Here is a 21,812-nt window from a genome sequence, read left to right as displayed (position 1 = left end):
AGAATATACGTTTTTGTTTACATCACATATGTGTGTAAACTGTGTATAATAAATATGTATATATATGTATATGAACACATTCATGTATAATTTTAAGAAAAAAAAGTATATATTAAGTATTTATATTTATATATAATATAAATTATACATAAATATACAAATGTATATACATGTAAAATTTTCTAAAACATACATGCATGTGTGTACATTTATTTATACAAAGTTATTATACACAGTTCACACACATATGATGTAAACAAAAACTTTAATTCTGCTAACGATTAATCGCGATTAATCGTTAAGCATCCCTAGACTGTAGTGATACTTATTGTTCTGAGCTACAGGAACATTTTATAATTATTTAATTGTGCGACCCAAATTTTGCATCACGTTTCATTTATTGGTTTTGAGTATAACAATTGTGAGGAATAAACAATATAATAGTCCAAAAACCAACGCGTCAAATATGTTACAAGCGTGACCACCAAGCGAAAAATTAAAGCCCTGTTCGCTTGATATGTGTGTGCGCGCGCGGGAGTGAGTGAGGGAAAGTGGGTGTCGCTCTTGTGGCCGTATAGAGTAATTATACGAGACAGGGGAAGCATTTTCTGACTGCTGGCTACACAGAGGACTCAACAACAAGGTTTGCGGATTGTTGGGCTGTAATAGGAGTCCCGTGGACGAATTTGAGCTGGTTTGTGGACAGGTCGGAACAAGACTACCGCACGAGTGCCATGTGGATACATGTATCCAAACGCGTAGCGTGAATGTATCGATACTTTTTACAGTGTGTATGAATTTGTACTCTTAAGCGGACATGGACCATGTTTTTACAATGTATCTGATCGCAAGCGGACACAGACTTCTCTATATAGTATGATGATCTGTATGTGGAGAGACGAAAGGGCAAAGCCCCAAAGAAACAGCAAGGACTCGTTGTCGTTTGAGAAATGATTACAAATGCACGACACGGAAAGGAACATGATTGAAAGGACCAGTAAATTTCTGCTGATCGTCGTGGGATCGGTGTTTTTCATGCTGATAATGTATCAGTACGTGGCGCCCGGGGTGATAAACTTCGGCTCCCCGCATGGATACCTTCTCGGTGAAGAGGACATGACCATTTTCCCCTCTCCGGATCCCCATTATGTGAAAAAGTACTACTTTCCTATTAAAGATCTTCAACGCAACATAGAGTTCGAGATAAAGGGAGAAGATGTGATCGTTTTCCTCCACATCCAGAAGACCGGCGGGACCACATTCGGAAGGCATCTGGTCCAAAATGTTCGTCTGGAGCTTCCGTGCGATTGCAGACCCGGACAGAAGAAGTGTACATGCTACCGTCCGAACCGTAAGGAGACCTGGCTGTTCTCCCGTTTCTCAACCGGCTGGAGTTGCGGGTTACACGCTGACTGGACCGAGCTCACCAATTGTGTACCGGGAGTTCTCAACAAAAGAGAGAGCAAGTCTAAAAATTCGAGGTGAGTTGTTTGACTGTTGCATTACAAGGTTTTCAAAACATTCAATAGGCTACACGATGAGTTTACAAGAACTTAAAAGCTTGAAGGCAAATTGTTTATTGCTGCCCCCGCTGATAGACTAACATTACCCTGCTGACAAAACAACAGAAACCATCAGAGAAATTGTAATGGTTTAATGGTGATAATGGGAAATAGATTGGTTTACTATAATGGTCTATGTGGGTCTTTACAGGTAATGTGTTGGTTGGATGTTATATGGCACAACAGAACACTATTAAATCCTACTGGAATAAGACCCAAAACATAAAGGAATTTTGTAATGGTTCAGCTGATGGTCCATTTATAATGAAAACCATAAACTATATATTGTTTTTTTCCAAGTGTATTTTAATACTGTGGTTCTTTTTAAATGAAAGAGGTTACACAAGTTCAACAAAGGCACGTTTAGACAGGCAGTTATCAAAGAAAAATCTTGTACCTGCTACGGTTAAAATTCCACCAAAGTTCCGATGGAAAGTTAACTTGGTGACTAATTGTTGTTTACCAGACACGTTTAAATCTATATTTACATTTGTGCAGTGTTTAACAGAAGACACAACTGTAATTGTTCAATTGTTTCGTACCTCCTGGGTTTGTGGAAGTCGTATCGACTCTTAAGCTACTATTACTGCTGTAAAAAAACAAAAAATATATATTAAATGTCTCCCAAAATCTGTACAATGTTTTTTATAGTTTTACTGTGGCATTATAGTTTAAACCAGTTTTTCTCTTTGTGTCCAGTCATTTCTCTAAGTTAACATAAAAATAAAGTGGCTCGGTCATGTTTATTATCACAACGACTTGAAAACCAAAGCACTTTCACTTGATACACAAGGAAGTTCACCATCTGTGTAACCAGATAAAAGTAAGTAGGTTGTTATAAAAGGTCTGTAGAAAGAGCTGAAATACACTTTTACATCTTCGACCACATCTTTCATGACATTTCTGTGTTTTTTTTTAAAACCTCTCTTGAATGTGATAATGGACACGGTGACTCGTGACTTGGGTAAGCGACTGCTTATTTGATGACAGAAAGTTTAAGACTGTTTGAAACTTGTCTTACCTTTCACTTTCCCAGGTGCTTTCCTAGGTTTTTAAAAAAAAATTCCAATAGTTGAATGACTAAGCATTCCGGTGTACTTTTAGCGGAAGGTCATTTAACGTTTAAACCTTTAATCCTTTTTGATAATGAAGGTATAAACTCACACTCTACAGTAAAGACCTTTTCTGTGTTTGTGAAAATGCCTCGATTCACATGTATTGTGAAAAATCACAGCCAACGTTGTGGATCTAAGTTGAACGTTCGGTCAACTTCAGGCTTAGTTGATGAAAATTGGGAATTTCATGGATGGTTATGCCTAATCACTGAGAGAGAGGCTTTAAAAGCCGACCCGACCAGCGTAATAGGCACCTCAGTCACTGAGTCCACATGCCTTGGCACATGGGCCTAAGTGTGTATTGCACTACTGAGAGAGCCATCAGTTGTTACTAGTTGATCTCAATGGCCTTACACTGTCAGCCACGGCTACACTTAAACAAGCAGAGCACAGTTAACACACTCCCGCTGTTGACGTGTTTGTGCACAGTGAATATGAAGTAGGCATGGGCTGATTACCGGTTTTAAGGTATACCGAGGTTTAAAACGGTCAAGGTTTCAAAACCACTAAAATGTTCTGTGATACTGTCTCCAAGGTATGAGCTGTGCTTATACAAAATTCATTAAATCATGAAGTCATGTGATTGATTTGATGTTTACATTTAATATACATTACGAAAATGTTATATGTGTTGAAAGCATATTATAATTTAAAGGCTTTATTGTACCTGGCTTTTGAAAATAACACATTTTAGTGTTGCAATGGCAAAACCGCAACACCGTGAAATCGTGGTATTTTTGCTAAAGGTTATCATACCGCCAGAATCTTATACCGGCCCATGCCTAATATGAAGTTCAATAGCACAAAATTCTGAGTTGTGGATGTGACCCTGGGTTAAGAGGTAAGGTTTTTAAAATAGCTAAGATGGTACATTGCTAAAATTCCCTGTTGCACTTACATTTTAAATTTTTTTTAATCTAATAAGTTTGAAATTGATTTTAACTTTTTTGACTAGTGAGGAGAAATGGACATATTATGAAATTTTTGCAAAAAAAAAACAAGATGCATAAATCTTTATTGTCCCCAGAGAATATGTGAAGCTTTAGCAAAGTACCATATAAATAATTTATTATAACATGTTAAAATTGCCACTTTGATGTGAGCAAAAATGTGCTGGTTTTGGGTGTGTCATTTTAAATGCAAATGAGCTGATGAAATGCAAACATTGATCGCCATAATAGTGGTTTGTTGAAATTGAAACTTAATTGTGCTGTCCAGTGTTTCCCACAGGATTTTGAGATACTGTGGCGGCGATGACGTCACACGCTGATTAGCATATATGTGACGTCATTGCGTCGTGTTTTACTTTGATCCGTCAATTATATTGCATTTTAACACAACTAGAATGCTATTTTACATAGTTTCTGTTCTGTTGTCTATAAAATGGTGACTAAACAGGACCCAGTAACGACCCACGACTCAGTAACTCTTTGTTTAATCCAATCAGTTCTCTCTTAAACTGCTGCTAAAAACGCGACCTTATCTGAAAAAATCATCATACGTTTACATTGAGGCTGTACTGGTGTTGCTCTTCTCATCAGTGTTGTTGTGTTTTGAGCGCTTTTTTTATTAGAAATACGAGTGGTATTTTATTGTATAGCGCAAACAATTTGTTGCAAATTCAGAAATGTGAGAGAATACACAGTTGCTGTTACTACAGAACACGTGCATGGGCATGCCGCATCATAGGTAGGGAGAGAGCGAGCTCGGACACAGACTCACATCAGAACGGGTATATGTGGGAAACAAGTCACTCTCATGATGAACTTAATCAGCCATCGACTTCTCTGTTAGTAACACCCGTGACTGTTGACGTTTACGCGAAAAAGAGAAACTACACGGAGGAACACGGAGTTAAATACTTTTCACTGTTATGTGAGAGAGGTGCAGGCTCAGCAAAGAGAGGGGAGGGAGCCGGGGGCGCGCGCTGTTGCGCTGCACACAACGAGAGAGGGAGGATGGAGGCGCGCTGAGCGCTCCCTGCAATGAATTAAGCCGTTTTAAATAGTAAAATTAAAATGTAAATGGGAATCATGAAAAATCTATTTGTGGCGGCCAGTGTTGATTCTGTGGCGGCCCGCCACAGATAAATGAATATATGGGAAACACTGCTGTCAATTATTTTTTTCTCTTTCGCTCTGCAAGAAATGGCAGTGCTGAGGTTGGGTAGTGCAGATTAAGGGACGGTATAATTATAATAAGATCCCCTTTTGACATCCCAAGGGGAGGTAAATTTCAATGATGAAAATTTACATGCTAGCAGAGAATGGTTTTCCAAAACTAAGTTACTGGGTTGTTTTTTTTTTCATATTTTCTAGGTTTTCACCCAATTATAGCCCTTAAATATAGGGTTGGGTATCGTTTGAGTTTGAACGATTCCGATTCCTTGTTTTCGATTCTGGTTCCTAACGATTCTCGATTCCGATTCTTTTAAGAGGCAAAAATGTTTAGGATATTTTAAATGAGCTAGCTAACCAATGGTCTTGAAGGAAATAGTCTGACCTTCTCCATCAATTTGAATATTAACTTTTTACTTGTAAGCTTTTTTGGGCTGTTTTTACCTACAAAATAAATATCAAATTTATGAACTTGAATATCGGAGCCAGAGGAAGAGGCAGAGGAGGACGGTCGGCACAGCGCATTGTCATGTTTGACGTGCATAAACAATATTTGCGCAAATGTTGCATTTTGCAGAGATTTCGTGTCTGTTTAGAAAAGTGAAGTCACACTTTAGACCGCCGACGCAAGCTATCCATGTTCGACTCGCTAGGTTATGCCAACACTTCTGGTAGACGCTTCTTCGTTGGTGTTCAGCTGTTTGTTTTCCGGTCGGCGGACTGGGAATCGAAACTAGGAATGGAAATTTTAACTTTTGAATGATTCTGGGAAAATCGCGAAGCTAGTCCCGGTTTCAATCGATTCTCGATACCCAAGCCTACTTAAATATGGAAAATGTCAGATTTTCATAATATGTTCCCTTAAAAGCTAATTCAACTTTATTTTTATAATTTATAGCAACTCCTCACTAGTCTAAAAAGTTTAAATGAATTGTAAAGTTAGGTTGATTAAACTTAATTTAAGTGCAATAAGGAATTTAAATAGTGTATGGTATGGCGCTAGCATCGGCACAGTAATGTGTTGGATTTCCAAGGATCAGTCTGTAAAATCTTTTGGATAAAGTTTGATATACTGAACTGTATTTACTTTTTCCCTTGAAAATTATGTTTGAATGTTCACTTTTTAAAAGTTTCAAGTTAAGACATTTTCATTAAAATCTTTATTCAATTAAGTAGTCATTTATCATAATTTCCATATTTTGTCTGTGCATTTGGCAGATGCTTTTATCTAAAGCAACTTATTTGTGTGTTCCCAGGGAGTCGAACCCATGACCTTTGTGCTGCTAATGCAATGCTCCTGAGCTACAGGAACATTTTTAACAATTTAATTATGCAACGTAATTGTTGTAGTAAATTAGTTTAATTTGCTTTGAGAATAACAGTAAAAGGGAATAAACAGCATAATGGTCCAAAAGCCAATGCGTTTCCAAATTACTCCAAATAACTACATCATATTTATTGCCTCTAATAGCTCTTATCCTATCAGACTCATAAACAAGTCTTGTTTTATGTTTTTTAGTATATTGTTTATCTCTAGTTGCTGGTTTACTGTTTATTCCAGTACTCATTAAATCTTATTTTTAATAGTTTTATGGTGAAGGCAGTAGCATGTTATGATGATCATAAGTCTGGAGTAAAGGCTCATTATCAGGTTGTTCCCATGGGTAGTGTTTCGAACACACACATACACAGAGGCAATTTGACTCGCGACCAGAAATAGAATAAGGTTAGTTAACTCTTGAGGAAAATGCTGTAACTGATAGTACAGCTTCTGAGCTCTACTAAATTAATTTTGTAGCATGCAGATGGCTGGTTAGGTGCTGTATTCATAATGTAAAAAACAACTAATAAATGTTTTAGGTTTTAAAGAATAATCAGTAATCCGCCCTGTTGTTAACCTCTCACCCACACGCTCTTAGTTTTCACCTAAGCAGCATCTGTAGACGGGTGAAAGACCAATCTGTCTGTAACCCCTAGCAACCGACTGTTAACAACGTCTGTGTGCAATTCAAGTTGCTTATCTTAATAATTATGCAACCGTGGCATCATCCATAACCTATCCATGTAGTATCAAAGCTCTTTAATAACCTGAGATTATGATGCAATATCTTGCATAGCACCACACCTTATCCTGCCTTCTAATGTGGAGGTCAAAGTCGAGAACTGGATCAGGCAGAATTGTGATAGATTTAGACACAGTGCTGCTTTTGTGTTAAATGTGGGTTTGTAGCTCCACCGGGACAAGTTTTGGGATATAATGTGAAGGTATGACCTCTTTGTAGGTTGAATGGCTAAAAAAAATTTGTTTTGGACTTTAACGCCTATAACCAGCATCAGATCTTTAGTTTGATATTTCACCAAAGCTGATACGAGTGATGCTTGTTGCCCGTAAAAGTCATGATCATAGGACATTGCTTTCCAAGTGTTGTATCAGTGTTATTGCAATTTCGGATGTATTGTAAATGATAGGTGGTTGTATTCTGTCCCAAGTAGTATTTTTACTTTCACTTTTTTGTCAGTCAAATTAAAAGAACAAATCTGACCACTTGGAAAGTAGTTGTCCGCCAGAGTAAACTTTCCCACAGGTCCTTGAAAGTTTGTAAATCTGGGGGAAGAAATTCAAGGCCCTGGGAAGTTGTTGAAAGTATACATACATAGATACAGGTCATTGAAAGTGCTTGAATTTGTTTTATGCAAGAAGTTTTCTGAAAAAAAAAAAATCATATTATTCCCTGTGTAGTGTAGGATAATATCCTCAAAATGTTAGACTTTTTAAGCACACATAAACTGTTCAATTTAAATGCTTATATATTCTGTATGTGAATGTTGATTCATAGCAAAATGCTTTTTTGCATAGTTGTGTTTGACTAATGAAAATGTCTCGGGTTACGTATGTAACTGTTGTTCCCTGAGAAGGGAACGAGACGCTGCGTCTCCTTTGCTATACTTCCTGCATCCCTGTAATGCCGTCTTTGGCAATATTTCAGATAGCGATATACTTCCTGGCTCCCACGTCACCCTGTCTTTGTCGTTAAGCCTCACCATTGGTTGAATTTGATATACACATTCACACGCACTTACCCCTGGAGGCGTCCCCAAAGTGTCTTTGCAGTGACGCAGCACGAGTTCCCTTAAAGGGGACTGTAACAATGTATCTTTAAAGGTAACACGATGTTATCTTGCTCTCACTTGAAATGTGTCCCCATATTTAGTCCTGGACCTGGAAAGTGCTTGAAAGGTCCTTGAATTTGAAGTTAACTAAGGTGTGGGAACCCTGTTTGGCCTTTCAGTCAAGTACAGTATTACATTTACCTTACATTCAATGCATTTGGCAGATTTTTTATTCAAAGCAACTTACAGTGCACTACAAGGTAGGTATTCATTTTATCTCTGTTCTCTGGGTTCGAACCCATAACCTTTTGCACTGCTAACACAATTATCTACCAGCTGACCCACAGGAACAACATAATTTTAGCTTTTTTAGACAGTAGAGCATAAGAACAATGGGTCAAGAGAACACTTGCATCATTAAATATAGTTCTCAACAGGCGAATCCTCTTTGTGGTCTTGAAGAAGGTGCGTGGACCCGTAATAATAACGGCTTAGGCTGCAGGCTGTGATTTAGTGAGCTGGAAAGACAGGACAGCAGCCTGCTCGGGAACAACCCAGCGGTAAGCCACTAACTACCTGTCCGCAGAGACAAATGAGAGCCAAATTCTCTTAGACTTTCCCCCTCTCTTATTTTCTTGTTGTGCTCATTGTATTTTCGGCTGCATGTACTTGTCTTGCTTTCAGGTCTCCGTGTAGTCATCGTGTGGTAGGCCATGCATTTCTGGTGCTGTAGGGGTGTACGGACACGTTCCCGTCAGCTGTCATCTTCGTTCAGCGTAACTGTAGCGTTTCTCTCCTTTGATGTAATACTGCACATTTATAATCGCATTACTTGCTTAGTAAAACCATGCTGCCTGCCGCAGTGAGGCTCTTAAAGGGATAGTTCACCCAATATTAAAATTTGGTCACTTTACTTCTACTTTGGAGCACAATGTAGTGCAAATAAAGGAACATTTGAAGATCAACTGGCAGGGCATTGCATTGGCAATGGGTTCGATCCCAGGGAACACACATACAGAGGGGCGCAAATTCAAAATATGTGTTCGGAGTGTTATTCGTGTTGCTCATGTTTTCAAAATATGTGTTTGTTGCGTCATGTAAACCATGTGCGTCACGTGTTTTTGTCAAAATAAGTGCTATTTTTTTATAATAAAAGAGACGTTCACAGAATACACGCAAGACACTCCCTTAACAGTTAACTTTGATTACGCATGAGTTTATGCGAGTATCTGGCAAACGCAAGCGTCTCTTTTATCATAAATCCTTTAGACGCGTCTGCAGCAGGCACTTATTTTGACAAGACACGTGATGCACATAGGTTCACTCGACGTGCAGAACACACATTTTGAAATGAAAAACCACAAACATGACGGGCTACATACATGTTGTGCTGAACTTCGCATTGTGCGCCCTAAAAAAAAAATAATACGTCAACGACCGCCACATGTTGCCTTAATTCCAAAATCCTTCAATATGAACCTTTTTTGGTGATTTAGGAGCTCAACAGTCCTAATCCTCCTTCACTTTTATTTTATGAAAAGAAGCAGCTGAGATATTCTTCAGGAATGTGCCTTTTGTGAAAACAACAGGTCTGGACATGAGCCCTCTAAAAATGGCTGGGCTATTTTTAAACCATAATAAGTAAATATTGGACAGAATGCATGCTGGGTCAAAAATGAGTTGACTGGGATGTTATGCAAACATGGGTTAAACAACCCAGCATTGGGTCAATTTTCTCTCCAATATTACCCAACATGGCTTAAAAATAACCCAGCCATTTTTAGAGTGAGGGTAAGGATTCATGTGAGCAGACTAATGTGTCTGCTTCAGGGAAAACTGCATAGTCAGTTATATGTATCTGTGGCTACCTGGCATGTAAGTTTAATGCAGTAGACTTGAACCCTTTAGGCAGACATTTCCTGCAGCAGGCATGAAAGTGGATGAGGTTGGGATGAGCAGTGGTCTGTAGCGCTGTGAGACCCAGGATGTTTGGGGCTAAATTGAATCAGATGTTGTCTGGCTAAGATGGCTTATGGTACGGTGAGAGCCACTCACACACACTTCAGAGGTAATTGGAGGACTTTTTTCTTTAACCTCACATTCGGTGCTTTATCACTAGCATTGCCATACTCATGAAAAACTGGTATTTTGATATTACACAGTTATCAGGCTTTTAGACCCTATCTACATCTTTTGGAGAGGTGCGCATCAGGATATGCACAGCGTATGGCATAGGGTATAGGATAAGGCTGCACAATTAATTGAAAAACTTATTGCGGTTACAATTATGGGTAAAAAATTACATAATCACCCATAATCATTCCTTTAGCATTCCCTCCAGAAAAACGTGATTATGCGATCGCATGATTCAATGCATAATCAGCCAAAGTCGGCATATTTATGCGGGGGGGCGCATTTTTTAAATACACCACATTTTTGCGGCATAAATGGCAGATTTTTGCACGCCGAATATTTGGGGCTTGCATGATTTTGTAATCCCTGCATTTTCGTAGCAAAAAGTCATATATATCTAAGCAGAAAGTTGCAAAATGTTGCATTTACTTCACACATGCGCAGCCATTTCCCCTGTTGTCATGGGAATGTTAGTAAGTGACATAAACGCGACGTGAACATAAATGAACATCAATGAAAAGCTGCAAACAGTTTTGCAAGTTCACACAGTTTTTGCAAGTTCTCGCAGTTTTGGCAAGTTCCATGCAATTTCATTGCTAAAAATTGCATAAATATCCCGCATAGGGATGGGATGATTACCGGTTTCACGATTAACCACGATAAAATGTCCTGATGGTTAGTATTATCATTTACAATTGAAATATCATTATTACCGTGATTTTTAAAACTTGCGGTAAATCTTGTCCAGCCAAAATCAGTTTGACGCAGGTGCGCAAATGCTACATAGTTTTTTGCACAAGAAGGCATTTAAGGGATAATGTATTGCATTCATTCACGATAAACTTATTAGACAGATTTATTTATTTTTTTACCACAGAAATAATTTCAGGTACATGAAATATTAAATTGTGATTTTCAAAATAAAACTTGTTCAAATGTTTTCAGTGTGTCTATCAGTTTTTTTTTTTTTTAAACCTTTCCATCTCATTTTAACAAACCATGATAATATTGATAACCGTGATAACAAGTTCAAGAAACTATATTATCCGTGAGGGGCAATTTGTTGTGCAGCAGCATACAATTGGTCACTTTGGTCACTATAATCATGATATGAATTTTTCATACTCTCCCATCCCTAATCCGTCATATTCCATTGCATTTTTTTAAGAAAACGTGCAGCAAAATCATGGGTTTTTGCCCGCAACCATTACAAAAAAACTCTGCCTTTTTATGGAAGGACTGCTTTAGCCATTCGTTTGGATTTTTTACTTACAACATAACTCCCATAATTATTTGTTATTTACATTATATTATTTAGTTTTGGATGTTTAGAATTGCAGCTGCTTCACAGAAAAATATCAAAACTTCAACGTAAAATGTATTAATCGTCAATCATAACAGCAATTACAATACAAAGGGGAAAAAGCGTCAATTGTGATTATTTTTGGTCATAATCGTACTAGGCATGGGGCGGTATGAGATTTTGGCGGTTTGATAACCTTAAGCAAAAATACCACGGTTTCACCGTATTGTGGTTTTGCCATTATGAACACTAAAATGTGTTATTTTCAGACGTATACAAACAACAACTTTTTAAAAAATCTTTTTTTTTTAAGCAACATACAACATGTATGCTGGGTGAAAATTAAGCCTTAAAATTATAATTTTCTTCTTTAAAAAATATTTTTGTATTATTTTAAATGTAAATTACATGACTTCATGATTTAATGAATTTTGTATAAACCCAGCTCATACCTTGCAGAATGTATTACAGAAAATTTTAGTGGTTTTTAAAACCTCGGTATACCTTGAAACCGAAATCCTAGAGGCTGTTTACACTTGGCATAAACATGCGTTTTCGTCGATCGGATCACAAGTGGACGACGTTAATGCCAGGTGTAAACGGTGTTCAAAACGTTTTGAGCTCGTCCACTTTCGACCACTTTCAACCACATCCAGAGGTAGTCGAAACCACTTTCGATCGGCTCGCTTTGGAGTTGTGGAACGCAAATGTGGTTGAATGTGTTCGAACAGCCACACGCGACCGCCTTCTCTCCGCCCATTTATCTAATGTATTAAACACAAGTTTTACGTCTTTTTTTTACTTCTGGTGTGAACATACGGTGAACAGCGCTATTTTTAGCCTTTCATTGATAAAACTACTGCGGGTGTTCTCCGCAGTTTCGTTTTGAAAGCGTGAAAGTTGCGCGATCCTATTTCATCAGTTGCGCTGAAAATTCAGAGAAAGCTCCAACATATAAACGTACAAAACACTGTGCAGCATGTATACTTGCTAAACAAGCAGCGGACTCCGACATAATATTAGTTTGCGTCCATATAAACTCCCGCTCGCGTTTGAATGACAGCCTCGCCCACCGTCTCACGGACCGTCCCCTCACAGTATTCAGAACAGAAGAGGTCGAAAGTGGACAAAAGAGACGGATTTAAATACCAGGTGTAAACGTAATGTGTCTCTCTCGTCCACTTGTGATCCGATCGATGGTGCGATCCTAGGTGCTCAAATGCCTGTTCAGAGCTTTTTTGTAAGGACAGTAGGTCAGGAGACGCATCTGAACCTTGGGATGTACGTGGCATCAGAAACCACACATCGCATGATAGCATAGTGCACAGCCATGTCCCTAAGAGCTGGGACAGCCTTAGTGTGTTAATCCAATCAGATCAGCAGGGTATTAAAGGCCGTTGTCTCTAAAGACGTCTATGGAGTTACGCTAATCTCTTTAGCAATGTGTGCTGAGGCCAGAGTCTCTAGTGACAAATAGACCGAGACAGTCAGTTCTTAAGTTTACTCAAGGTTATGTTTCTCAAAAGAGGAACATAGTTGATGTTGTTGGCAGATTGAAAGAATTCTGATAAATTATATTACATTTACATACATTTCCTCAGTGTGTTTGTGTTCCTGGCATTGAACCTATCACCTTTGTGTTGTAACACAATGCTGAGCTACAGGAACATGTCATTATTATCAACCTCTGTCATCATGTACTCTTTTGCATGTCATTTGAATCCAAAGGTTATCTAAACTTCTCCATTTTCTTTTTTACACATGAAAGGAAGTCATTTGGGTTTTGAAATCAGGATGATTTTCATTTTTGGGAAAACTTAAGTCATGAAACACTTGTCCGTACCTACCCAAGCGACACAAAATCTTGTTCGGCACAAAAAAGTTGAAATTGATGCTTATGTATGCGTTACACTTTTAATGGTAAAAAATCCTGCTTGAATTCTCCTCACACTGCCTCAGTGATTAGATGACTGATCTTCAAATCATTCGCCAGGACTCAGTGCTGTATGAAATTGAATTTAGGAAAAGCGAAGAACGCAAGATGAGGATTAAAAACAGCTGATCATTGTGAAAAAGGTTCATCCATTTGTAAAAAAAAAAAAAAAAGGATTAAATCAGAGAAAACGTACAGTGGCTTTGCCGCACCGGCGAAAGCTTTTTGCTCGATGTGTTGAAATATAAAGATTAGAAGCATCTCTCACTTTTATTGCTCTCTTCTCGACCGCCTCGTCTAGCATCAAGGCTAAAATGACAGTCGTGTTTTTTAACCTTTGACTTTTCATTGAATCGTTCCGCCGTGAACTTTGATTTCCTTTGTGTGCCAAAAATGGATGACATGATTTCTCAGAAGAATGACATCTTACTTAGGCAGTCTCTTGTGTTATACTGGTACATGCAGGAAATGGGCTGTCCTGGTCCTTCAACAGATTGGTGCTTTACAAGGGCAAATTACAAGGTAATTGGTGGTTAGCAGGAGACACTCTTTAATTACGGCTTGATGGTCTGGAGTGAGTCTGATGGACAGCTATGGATTATTGTGTTTCTCTTTGTTGGTGTGTGCCCGGATGTTTTAAACACCGGCGGGTTCATGTCTCACACTTTCTCCTGTATTTTTAGACAAATCCAAATCTGGAGGTCCATCTCGAGGCGACTAATAATAGGTTGGGATCCTATTATAATGATGACATGCAATCTGTCCTGCTGGACAGCTTCTCTCTCTCTCTCTCTCCATCTCTCTCTGGGAGACTGGGCTCATACTAGCTCATTAAAACATAGTCTTATTTAAACTTGTGAAAAAGGGCTGATGAAGAAGATAAATTTGTGTGGGAACGATGACAGTAAGCTGTAACCAAACAGTGGCTCCCAGTGGGGATTTATTATCAAGCCGTCAGGCACGTCAACATATTTACACATGCACACTTAGTGGTATGTGGTTTTGTATTTGACTGCATTGGACGTCATTGCAATACACATATAGGCCCACATAGAGTATGTCTTATTCTGTACTGCTGAGGAAGCATGTGTTTTATTTAAAATAATATATTTTTAAATTATATATTACTTGTGTTTTGCAAGCCCTTTTTTTAACAAATTGAAAGAGTCCAAGCTGTTTTTCTTTAGTAACACCTAGTAACGCAGTACTAGGTGGGCTCCCATTACCCCAATTTTATGGTGATTAAATAGCCAAATTTTAAATAAAAATCACATAATACGTTAAAGTTTGTACACACATTTGAGGTGGTTTTTGACCTCGAAAAACAGTAAATGCCAAAAATGGTGGATGGAAGCACACTTCAGAATAAATTTTGATATAGTGAACATTAAACCCATGTGACATTGTCTAACATATATGGGGCTCGATTTTGCTCAGTCATGAACAGCTTGATGGAAACACACCTAATTTGCATTTGTTTGGTTTTCTTTTTTTGTGAATTCTGAAAAGATTCACTTCTCGTTTGGTTGGAAAACCCCCTATTGATGAATTTCAGTCATGTGACCTTTTACGCCATTTTAGTTGTCTGCCGCCATCTTGAGTACCTACCGAGTACCGGGGGGCAGGGTTTCATGTTTTATTGAAGCAGCCCTGGGCACCGCCCTTAGCTAGCGGACCCCCACCTGCTCTTAGCATTCCATTGACTCCCATTCATTTTGGCGTCACTTTGACAGTGAATAACTTTACATCTGAGGCGTTTAAAGACTCAATTTGTGCGTCAATTATTTCTAAAGAAACACGAAAATGTATAAAAGGCTCCATTACCTTGTATCTTACGTTATGGCCCAGTAGAAGCAGTTTTAGTAAAACTATGCTAACGATTGCGTCATAACCACGCGACTCTCTATCGCACAGTAGATAAATTACCGTATGGACAGGAGGAGAAGCGCATGTAGAATATGGCGTACTGGCGTTAAACTTTAAAATAAATAAATACTATGCAAAATGACAAAGTAATTAATCAGAATACTAAATATACTTAAAGGAACAGTATGTAAGAAATTTATATCAATTAATCATTAAATGGCTCTGAAATGTCACTAGACATTAAGAAATCATTTTCATGCCATATACTTATATCCCTCACAACAGCTGTCCGGCCAGGATATTGTCATTTAAAAAGTGGAGTTGCAGCCCTCAACTGATGTTTATGTTGTCGTTTGGTATATTGGCCACCAGCTGTGTGATTGCAGTACCAGTTTTAGCCACAAGTTTTGTTATTGCAATACCAGTTTTGGCCACAATCCTACATACTGTTCCTTTAATACAAAATGTACTCCTGTTCACGCTCGCCGTTTCTGCAAGATTCGGTGGGTGATTCAGATTTCTCTTGGCACAGCTATTAGAAGCCTTACAAGTGTCAGACAGGTTGCTCACGTCACCAAGCTCAGTTTGAGTCTGCGCAGTACGCTCGACCCCCCCCCGGAAGTGTGAGCTTCTAATTGCCTTCACTTGTCTCCGTTGAATCCAACGGGGTCGCTGTGTCCATTTCTTTTACTGTCTATGCCGAGTACCAGTAGACTATTGACAAGCATTGGCTTGCTTGCTACGATTTACGGATTTCTTATCTTTTACTGTCTATGATTCTTACGGATACGGGAAATGGCTACAAACGGCAACATTTCGCACCTTGACTGTCATGGGTGTGTTGCTACTCGATCCCTGATGCGTTCTTCCAGCCGCTGTCCACTGCTACTGAACTACCACTATTTTTACAACACTAAGAAGGCGCGACACAACATGAAACTTTGCTTGAAGTATCACCTGGATCTCTACACATGAACACGAGCATTGCGAACATTGTTTGTGTACACAGAGTTTACTAAGAAGAAAGGTTTTGAACAACTGACTTTGGCTGTTATGGTGTCCATTCGCCATCTTTGCCAGACGTAAATAATCGATTTCCGAATGTGAATGAATGAATCTCATGAGAGGCTCCTTTTTTAACTAGAAGGTCAATATTGTTTTTCTCTTGAGACAAAACAACAAATTATTTTTGTATTTATATGGAACTATGCTTTAGGAGCTATCCATCTTTACTCTCCTCCCTCCTTACATTGCATTCGGAGATCGATACATCTTGACTGGGAAGATGGCGGCAAGCGGACCCAAAACAACCAGTCAGTTGTTCAAAACCTTCTTTTTAGTAAACTTTTTGTACACAAACAATGTTCTCAATGCTCAAGTTCGTGTGTAGAGACACAGGTGATACTTCGAGCAAAGAATGATGCTGTTTTAAGCCTTCTTTATTGAAGGCATAGCTTTTAGTTCTTTTGCGACCACTTCAGGTACTCAAGATGGCGGAAGACAAGTTTGAGATGTTAGTGACGTTAGCTGATATTCATGAATTGAAGCAGACATGATGATTTGCATCTTGCAAAAATAACTTGAATTTTACTGACACACAATATTTTGCTGCACCCCCCAGTCCGGTTCAAGTTAGAAAGGTGTGAAAAGGAAACAAGACCAAAGTTTGGGGCTGTCACCCTTTGTAAGCGAAAGGGGGATATAAAGCAGAGAATAACAAAAACACGGTTGGCAAAATTTTATTATATAAAGGTTTTTTTATATTTGGTCTGATGGATGAATTCAATCTTCCATTTCAGAGCCGTTCACCACCTACTGCCTTTACTATCTTAGCCTGTCAACATGCTTACAGTAATTCCTATCTCACTCCGGTTGCTGTCTGGTTTTACCGATTCATTTTGCATGACATAAATCTTCCCATAGCTCTCCTAATGCTCCGAGATCAGAGCCGGGAGGGAATCTTCTTCATCAATCCAACAGCAGGGCATCCAAACCCACCCAAGACACAGCTGATTTTGTGTGGATCTGAACAAACCGCATCTGTTATTCTAAAGCGTAAGGTGTTAAATAAGGAAAAGAAAGGCTGAGCTTGCGAAAACTGATCATTTGGCTGTCGTCTCATATGTTTGCTGCTTTTTCTCTTTGTTGCTGAGCAGATGTCTTCATCCAGTGAGAATTGGGTTCTGTGAAATTTGGGCTGGCATTCTGTTATTAGACATCTGCGTGCTGTTGCATGATATTTGGCTGCGCAGCAGCTGAGGGATTTAGACAGGGGTTTGTTTTTCTTGTGCATTTGGTATACAGTTAAAATGCTGGAGGAATGTCAAAGACAAGGAGAAATTGTCCATATGCGACTTAAACTAGTTTTTTATTTTAAGGATGGTATAGGTGGTGGTATGCAGGCAGCATTGTGGAGGTTCCCACTTCACTCGAGATATTATTATCCATTTATGTTACTATTTATACATCTGCTGGGCTAGCGGTATATCGAGGGAAGTGAGGTCACGTATGTTGAGCTGGCCGGAGGCTGGTTTACATTATACGGAGCATGATTTATTAATGCTATGATGGAGGTCAATAATAGGCGGCTTTTCTGCAGATATTCGTGTGGAGAAGGCGGGCAGAGCCTGAGCTTGCCTGCAGCTATGTGGTGGATGTGGGTGGCTTTGCTTTATGTGTTTTCCCAAACATGAATCAGAATGGCAACAAACAGGGTGTTACTGTAAGGATCTCTGTGGTTTAGACTTAGGTTTATTGTAATAAAGGTTTGAGATTTGTATGAGGAAGAGGTTGGTAGTGATAAAACTGAAGGGAAGAGATAAATTGTGCAAGAGCGGGAGCAAGTGTGCGTGAGAGAGCAAGCGATCGAGAGACATTGATGACAAGACAAAAGATTTACAGTGACCTCCAGAACTGTCTTTGAAGAGTAATTGTAGGTGAAGATTAATAGTGTATTGTTTCCTTCCTTCAAAATTAAAAAGAAAGTATTAGAATCTATCAATCTATTATCTATCTATCAATCTATCACTCGTTCTCTCTGTGTGTGTGTGTGTGTGTGTGTGTGTCTGCTTCTTATATGGTCATACTCGCTTTATGACTGTTTTTAAATGAACCGTCTACTAAATTGTTCTTCTGACCACATAAATCTTGTTTGCTGTGCTCACAGGAGCACAGATAATATATCTAGTATGACTCTCCTCCTCTCCCAAGATCAACTGATGGGTTTTGCTGTAAAGTTTTATTTCGGGTTCAAAAACAATAAATTCTGCATCTCGAATTTGACTTTAACTGTTGTGTTGAATCATATTAAAAAGATATTTCAAACAGAACATTGCTTTCTTAAAAACTTGTCTTGCCAGAGGTATGCCAAAAATATTAGTGACCCACTGGAATAGTCTTTCAATAATGCAAGGGAAGTATTGGAGCACTTCAAACATGCACTTTAGTCTGGGACTAGGATAAGACCTGTCTGGGAAACCAGATTTTTCAAAATAAAATACTAACTTTGTTTCCACCTCAATACTTAGGATTATCACCAATAAGGATTCACGTGTTATGCTACGTACAAACCAAACGTGGAACATTGCGTTACTCGCTCTAGATTACTTGCGGGATTTACCTACGTCTAATGCAAATTTTTCGCTCGAGTTGAATATTTTGCTCGTGTTTGAGGCGAACAGCGCGTGTTTTTGCTGCTAACGCGGCGCCCATATCGCGTCATTTGCATTGCCCCACGCGAGGATGCGTCTGATCGCGTCTTTGCATTGACTTTGTATGTAATATACTCGCACGTTGAACTCGCGTCTGGACTTGTTTGAGGTGTCAAATTTGTGTTTACCGCGGCTAGTTTGCTGCTTGAACATTTTGACATTACTCACTTTAACGTGTGAAAGCCGCACATGAAATTCTAGTCATCGAGACATTCACATGGAAATGCCTGTCATGGGAGGGGCTCCTGTGACTTTGCTCGCTTCCTTAAATCACGTCACTACTAGAGCAAGCTCCTGATTGGTACACGCAACACGTTTTTCCGCCAAAGTAAAAAATTTTCAACTCGCGCATTTCCCGCGGCAGCGCTCAATTAGTGCGAACTAGACGTGTGAATAAGGCGGAATTGCATCTACCGCATCACGCTAAATGCATTATTTCCACCGCAAGACCTCCAGACGCGCGTTAACGCGTTTTCACATTGACTTAACATTGAAATCACTCACGCTTGATGCCTCTACAGTGGCTGGTGTGAACGCGTGCCGTTTCTGTTGCGTGTCAGGTGTGTGTGGCTTTGTCGCATTTTCTGTGTCTTTAGGCGCAGAAAACGCCAGACCGTGCCTGACGCGGCGCTGGCGCGCTGCTGCTGCTGTAGGCGACATATTCATGTTAAGCATAAATATAAAGCCTAATGATAAAGGACACCGCCAACACTGTATTTGTGTACCAAATGACATATAAACATATTTTCCTATTCTATTTTGCCTGGAAATGCTTCCAACATGCTTGCGTGTCGCGTGAAAAATAGGCGTCTGTTCTATTTCTAGCATGCACACGTTTTCCGCGCGGCTCACGCAGGCAGTCTGCAAGCTCTAACCTGTTAACATGGGAGCCGAATTAAAAGTGGACACGCCACGCATCCAGTGTGTCACCGGCCTTAAGGATCATAAGAGAGCAAGTCTTTAAGTTCTTTAGGTTTGATGGTGTGTATGTTTGTTCAAATTACACGGTGTGTTTGGTTTTAATATGTCTGGATCTTTATTGCCTATGGGAGAGCAGGGGAGCTTTGCTGAACTACTCTCCAAATTGACAAGTAGATTGAATTTGGAAAATGGATGATGAAATGCTGTTGAAAAATTCATTTTGTTCTCTACGCTGCAGACGGGTCACACACACACGCACACACACACAAATCCCAATACTGCTTTACTTAAAAAAGTGTCACATATTCTTGACTGCACAGCTGTTTCAGCTCAAGCGAGAGTCCCACAAACTGACACATTTCTCTTGATGATCAAACTTCAATAGAAAATGAAAAGAAGAACAAACTTTCCCACCACAGTGACATCAAATCAATCCAGTTGTGTGTTATTACATGTTCTTAGGTGTTGATGTGTGTGCTGTGTAACTATAATGAAATTGAAAGATGAAAGGAATTCTGGGAACTTCCCAGATTTTTTTAGTCAGAGGTTGCTTGTGCAGAAACTTAATGGAGTTCCTGCTCCTGTTAAAGAAATAAACAGTCACAAATGAGTAAGATTATGCAGTTAAAATAAACATAGAAAGCATAATAAAGGTTCTTAAAAGTTTTTTATGGGGCTGTATGGTTTTATGAAGAACCTTTTACATCCAATGTAAGGCGGATATCCTGGAAATGATTGATAGGAAATATTTGTTTATATTAAAATCTCACTTTCCATTGGCAAGACCTTGGCACAGTTCTTTCTTTGTAAACTCCAAAGGAATGAAATGTGTGAGATGACTCCTGTGTCTTAGAAGAGAAATCTGGAAGCAGAACACTAAGACAAGAATCTCAATTTGCTGTCATTTTAATATCATGCTGTCTAGAAGCAACAATTGAGCTATTAAAAAGATTTTACTTGTGATTTCTCTTTCCTGTCGGCTGTTAGAATTGGCACTAAAGAAATCTTGTGAACTATGGCAGTCTGTTTGACAAGCTCGATAATTGAATTGTCGAAATGCAAATCCATTTCAACGACTTCTGACCAGTTAAAACAAATGAAGGTCCACCTGTGTGAACATCTGTATGCTCAATGTTGTCGCCACACCATGCAAAGGAAGACGTACATCTTGTTGATCGATTTTTGTGAAAGACAATTGTAATCATAATTTAAGCAACACATAAGTTAGCAACACAAGCTGCATGGCCGTAACCACATCTTGAACATTTCCGATTCCGATTTTACATTTCCTTTGGTGTATAAGTGTGTATTAGTACATGTTAACGATATGCAAAAGGTACATACCCCAAAGTAAACGATGATGTGAGTTATCGTCTCCAACGTAAATCTCTTTACTTGGACAACAACAAACACACGGATTGTAGGCAACAGTTTACTTCCTGGGATTGGTGATGTAGACAAGACCGACATTATCACAATTCCTCCCGCTTCGGACTCACAGCTTGTAGGTTAACTCATGTTAGCATTGCATTGTGACCGAATCTTTCAAATATGGTAAAAAGCGTCACCTTTACGGCTGATTTCAGATTTATTCAGACCAATCACAACGTACAGATTAGCTGGCCAATCAGAGACACCGAATTTTCGGTTCTCTGAAAGGGCCGGGAGGATAGGGCTTAGTCCGGGGGGAGTGCATAAGAGTGGGATGCGGTGGGAAGCGGTGCTCCGGTTACGGGCTCCAGGGTGTCAGTGGCGGGGTCCTAGGCCGGCCTCGGGCACATGGTTGGTGGGTAGAACGGCCGATGTTCCTGGGTCCACGGAGATGAGGCTAATCGGAAAGGTCCCTCTGCGGGGCATCCATGGGTTTCAGTCCCGAAGGGTTGGGGTGAACGGTGCCGGAGCTACGGCCGTGGGAATATCAAGGGGAGGTATGCTTTTCAAATCCGTGAGTTAAGAGAGTCAAATCTGGAGCTACAAAAATGTACGGTATGTGGAAAATAATGTGTTTTTTAACCATAAACCACACAAACACATTGTATTA

The 21,812-nt window shown here is 39.3% G+C and overlaps 1 protein-coding gene across 1 annotated transcript in view; it reads left to right on the top strand.

Annotated features, from left to right (window-relative positions):
* Positions 1-573: 573 nt before the first annotated feature.
* hs6st1b (heparan sulfate 6-O-sulfotransferase 1b) overlaps positions 574-21,812 on the top strand; it is a 73,125-nt gene continuing 51,886 nt past the window's right edge. Inside the window, exon 1 of the mRNA XM_065258470.2 lies at positions 574-1,481. Coding sequence (XP_065114542.1) covers positions 961-1,481 — 521 coding nt within the window. The 5' untranslated portion in view covers positions 574-960. The remainder of the gene's footprint in view (positions 1,482-21,812) is intronic.

The sequence above is a fragment of the Paramisgurnus dabryanus genome, chromosome 22 (assembly GCF_030506205.2).
Source record: "Paramisgurnus dabryanus chromosome 22, PD_genome_1.1, whole genome shotgun sequence".
In the NCBI taxonomy this organism is placed as follows: domain Eukaryota; kingdom Metazoa; phylum Chordata; class Actinopteri; order Cypriniformes; family Cobitidae; genus Paramisgurnus; species Paramisgurnus dabryanus.
This window is presented reverse-complemented; position numbering and strand designations above follow the sequence as displayed.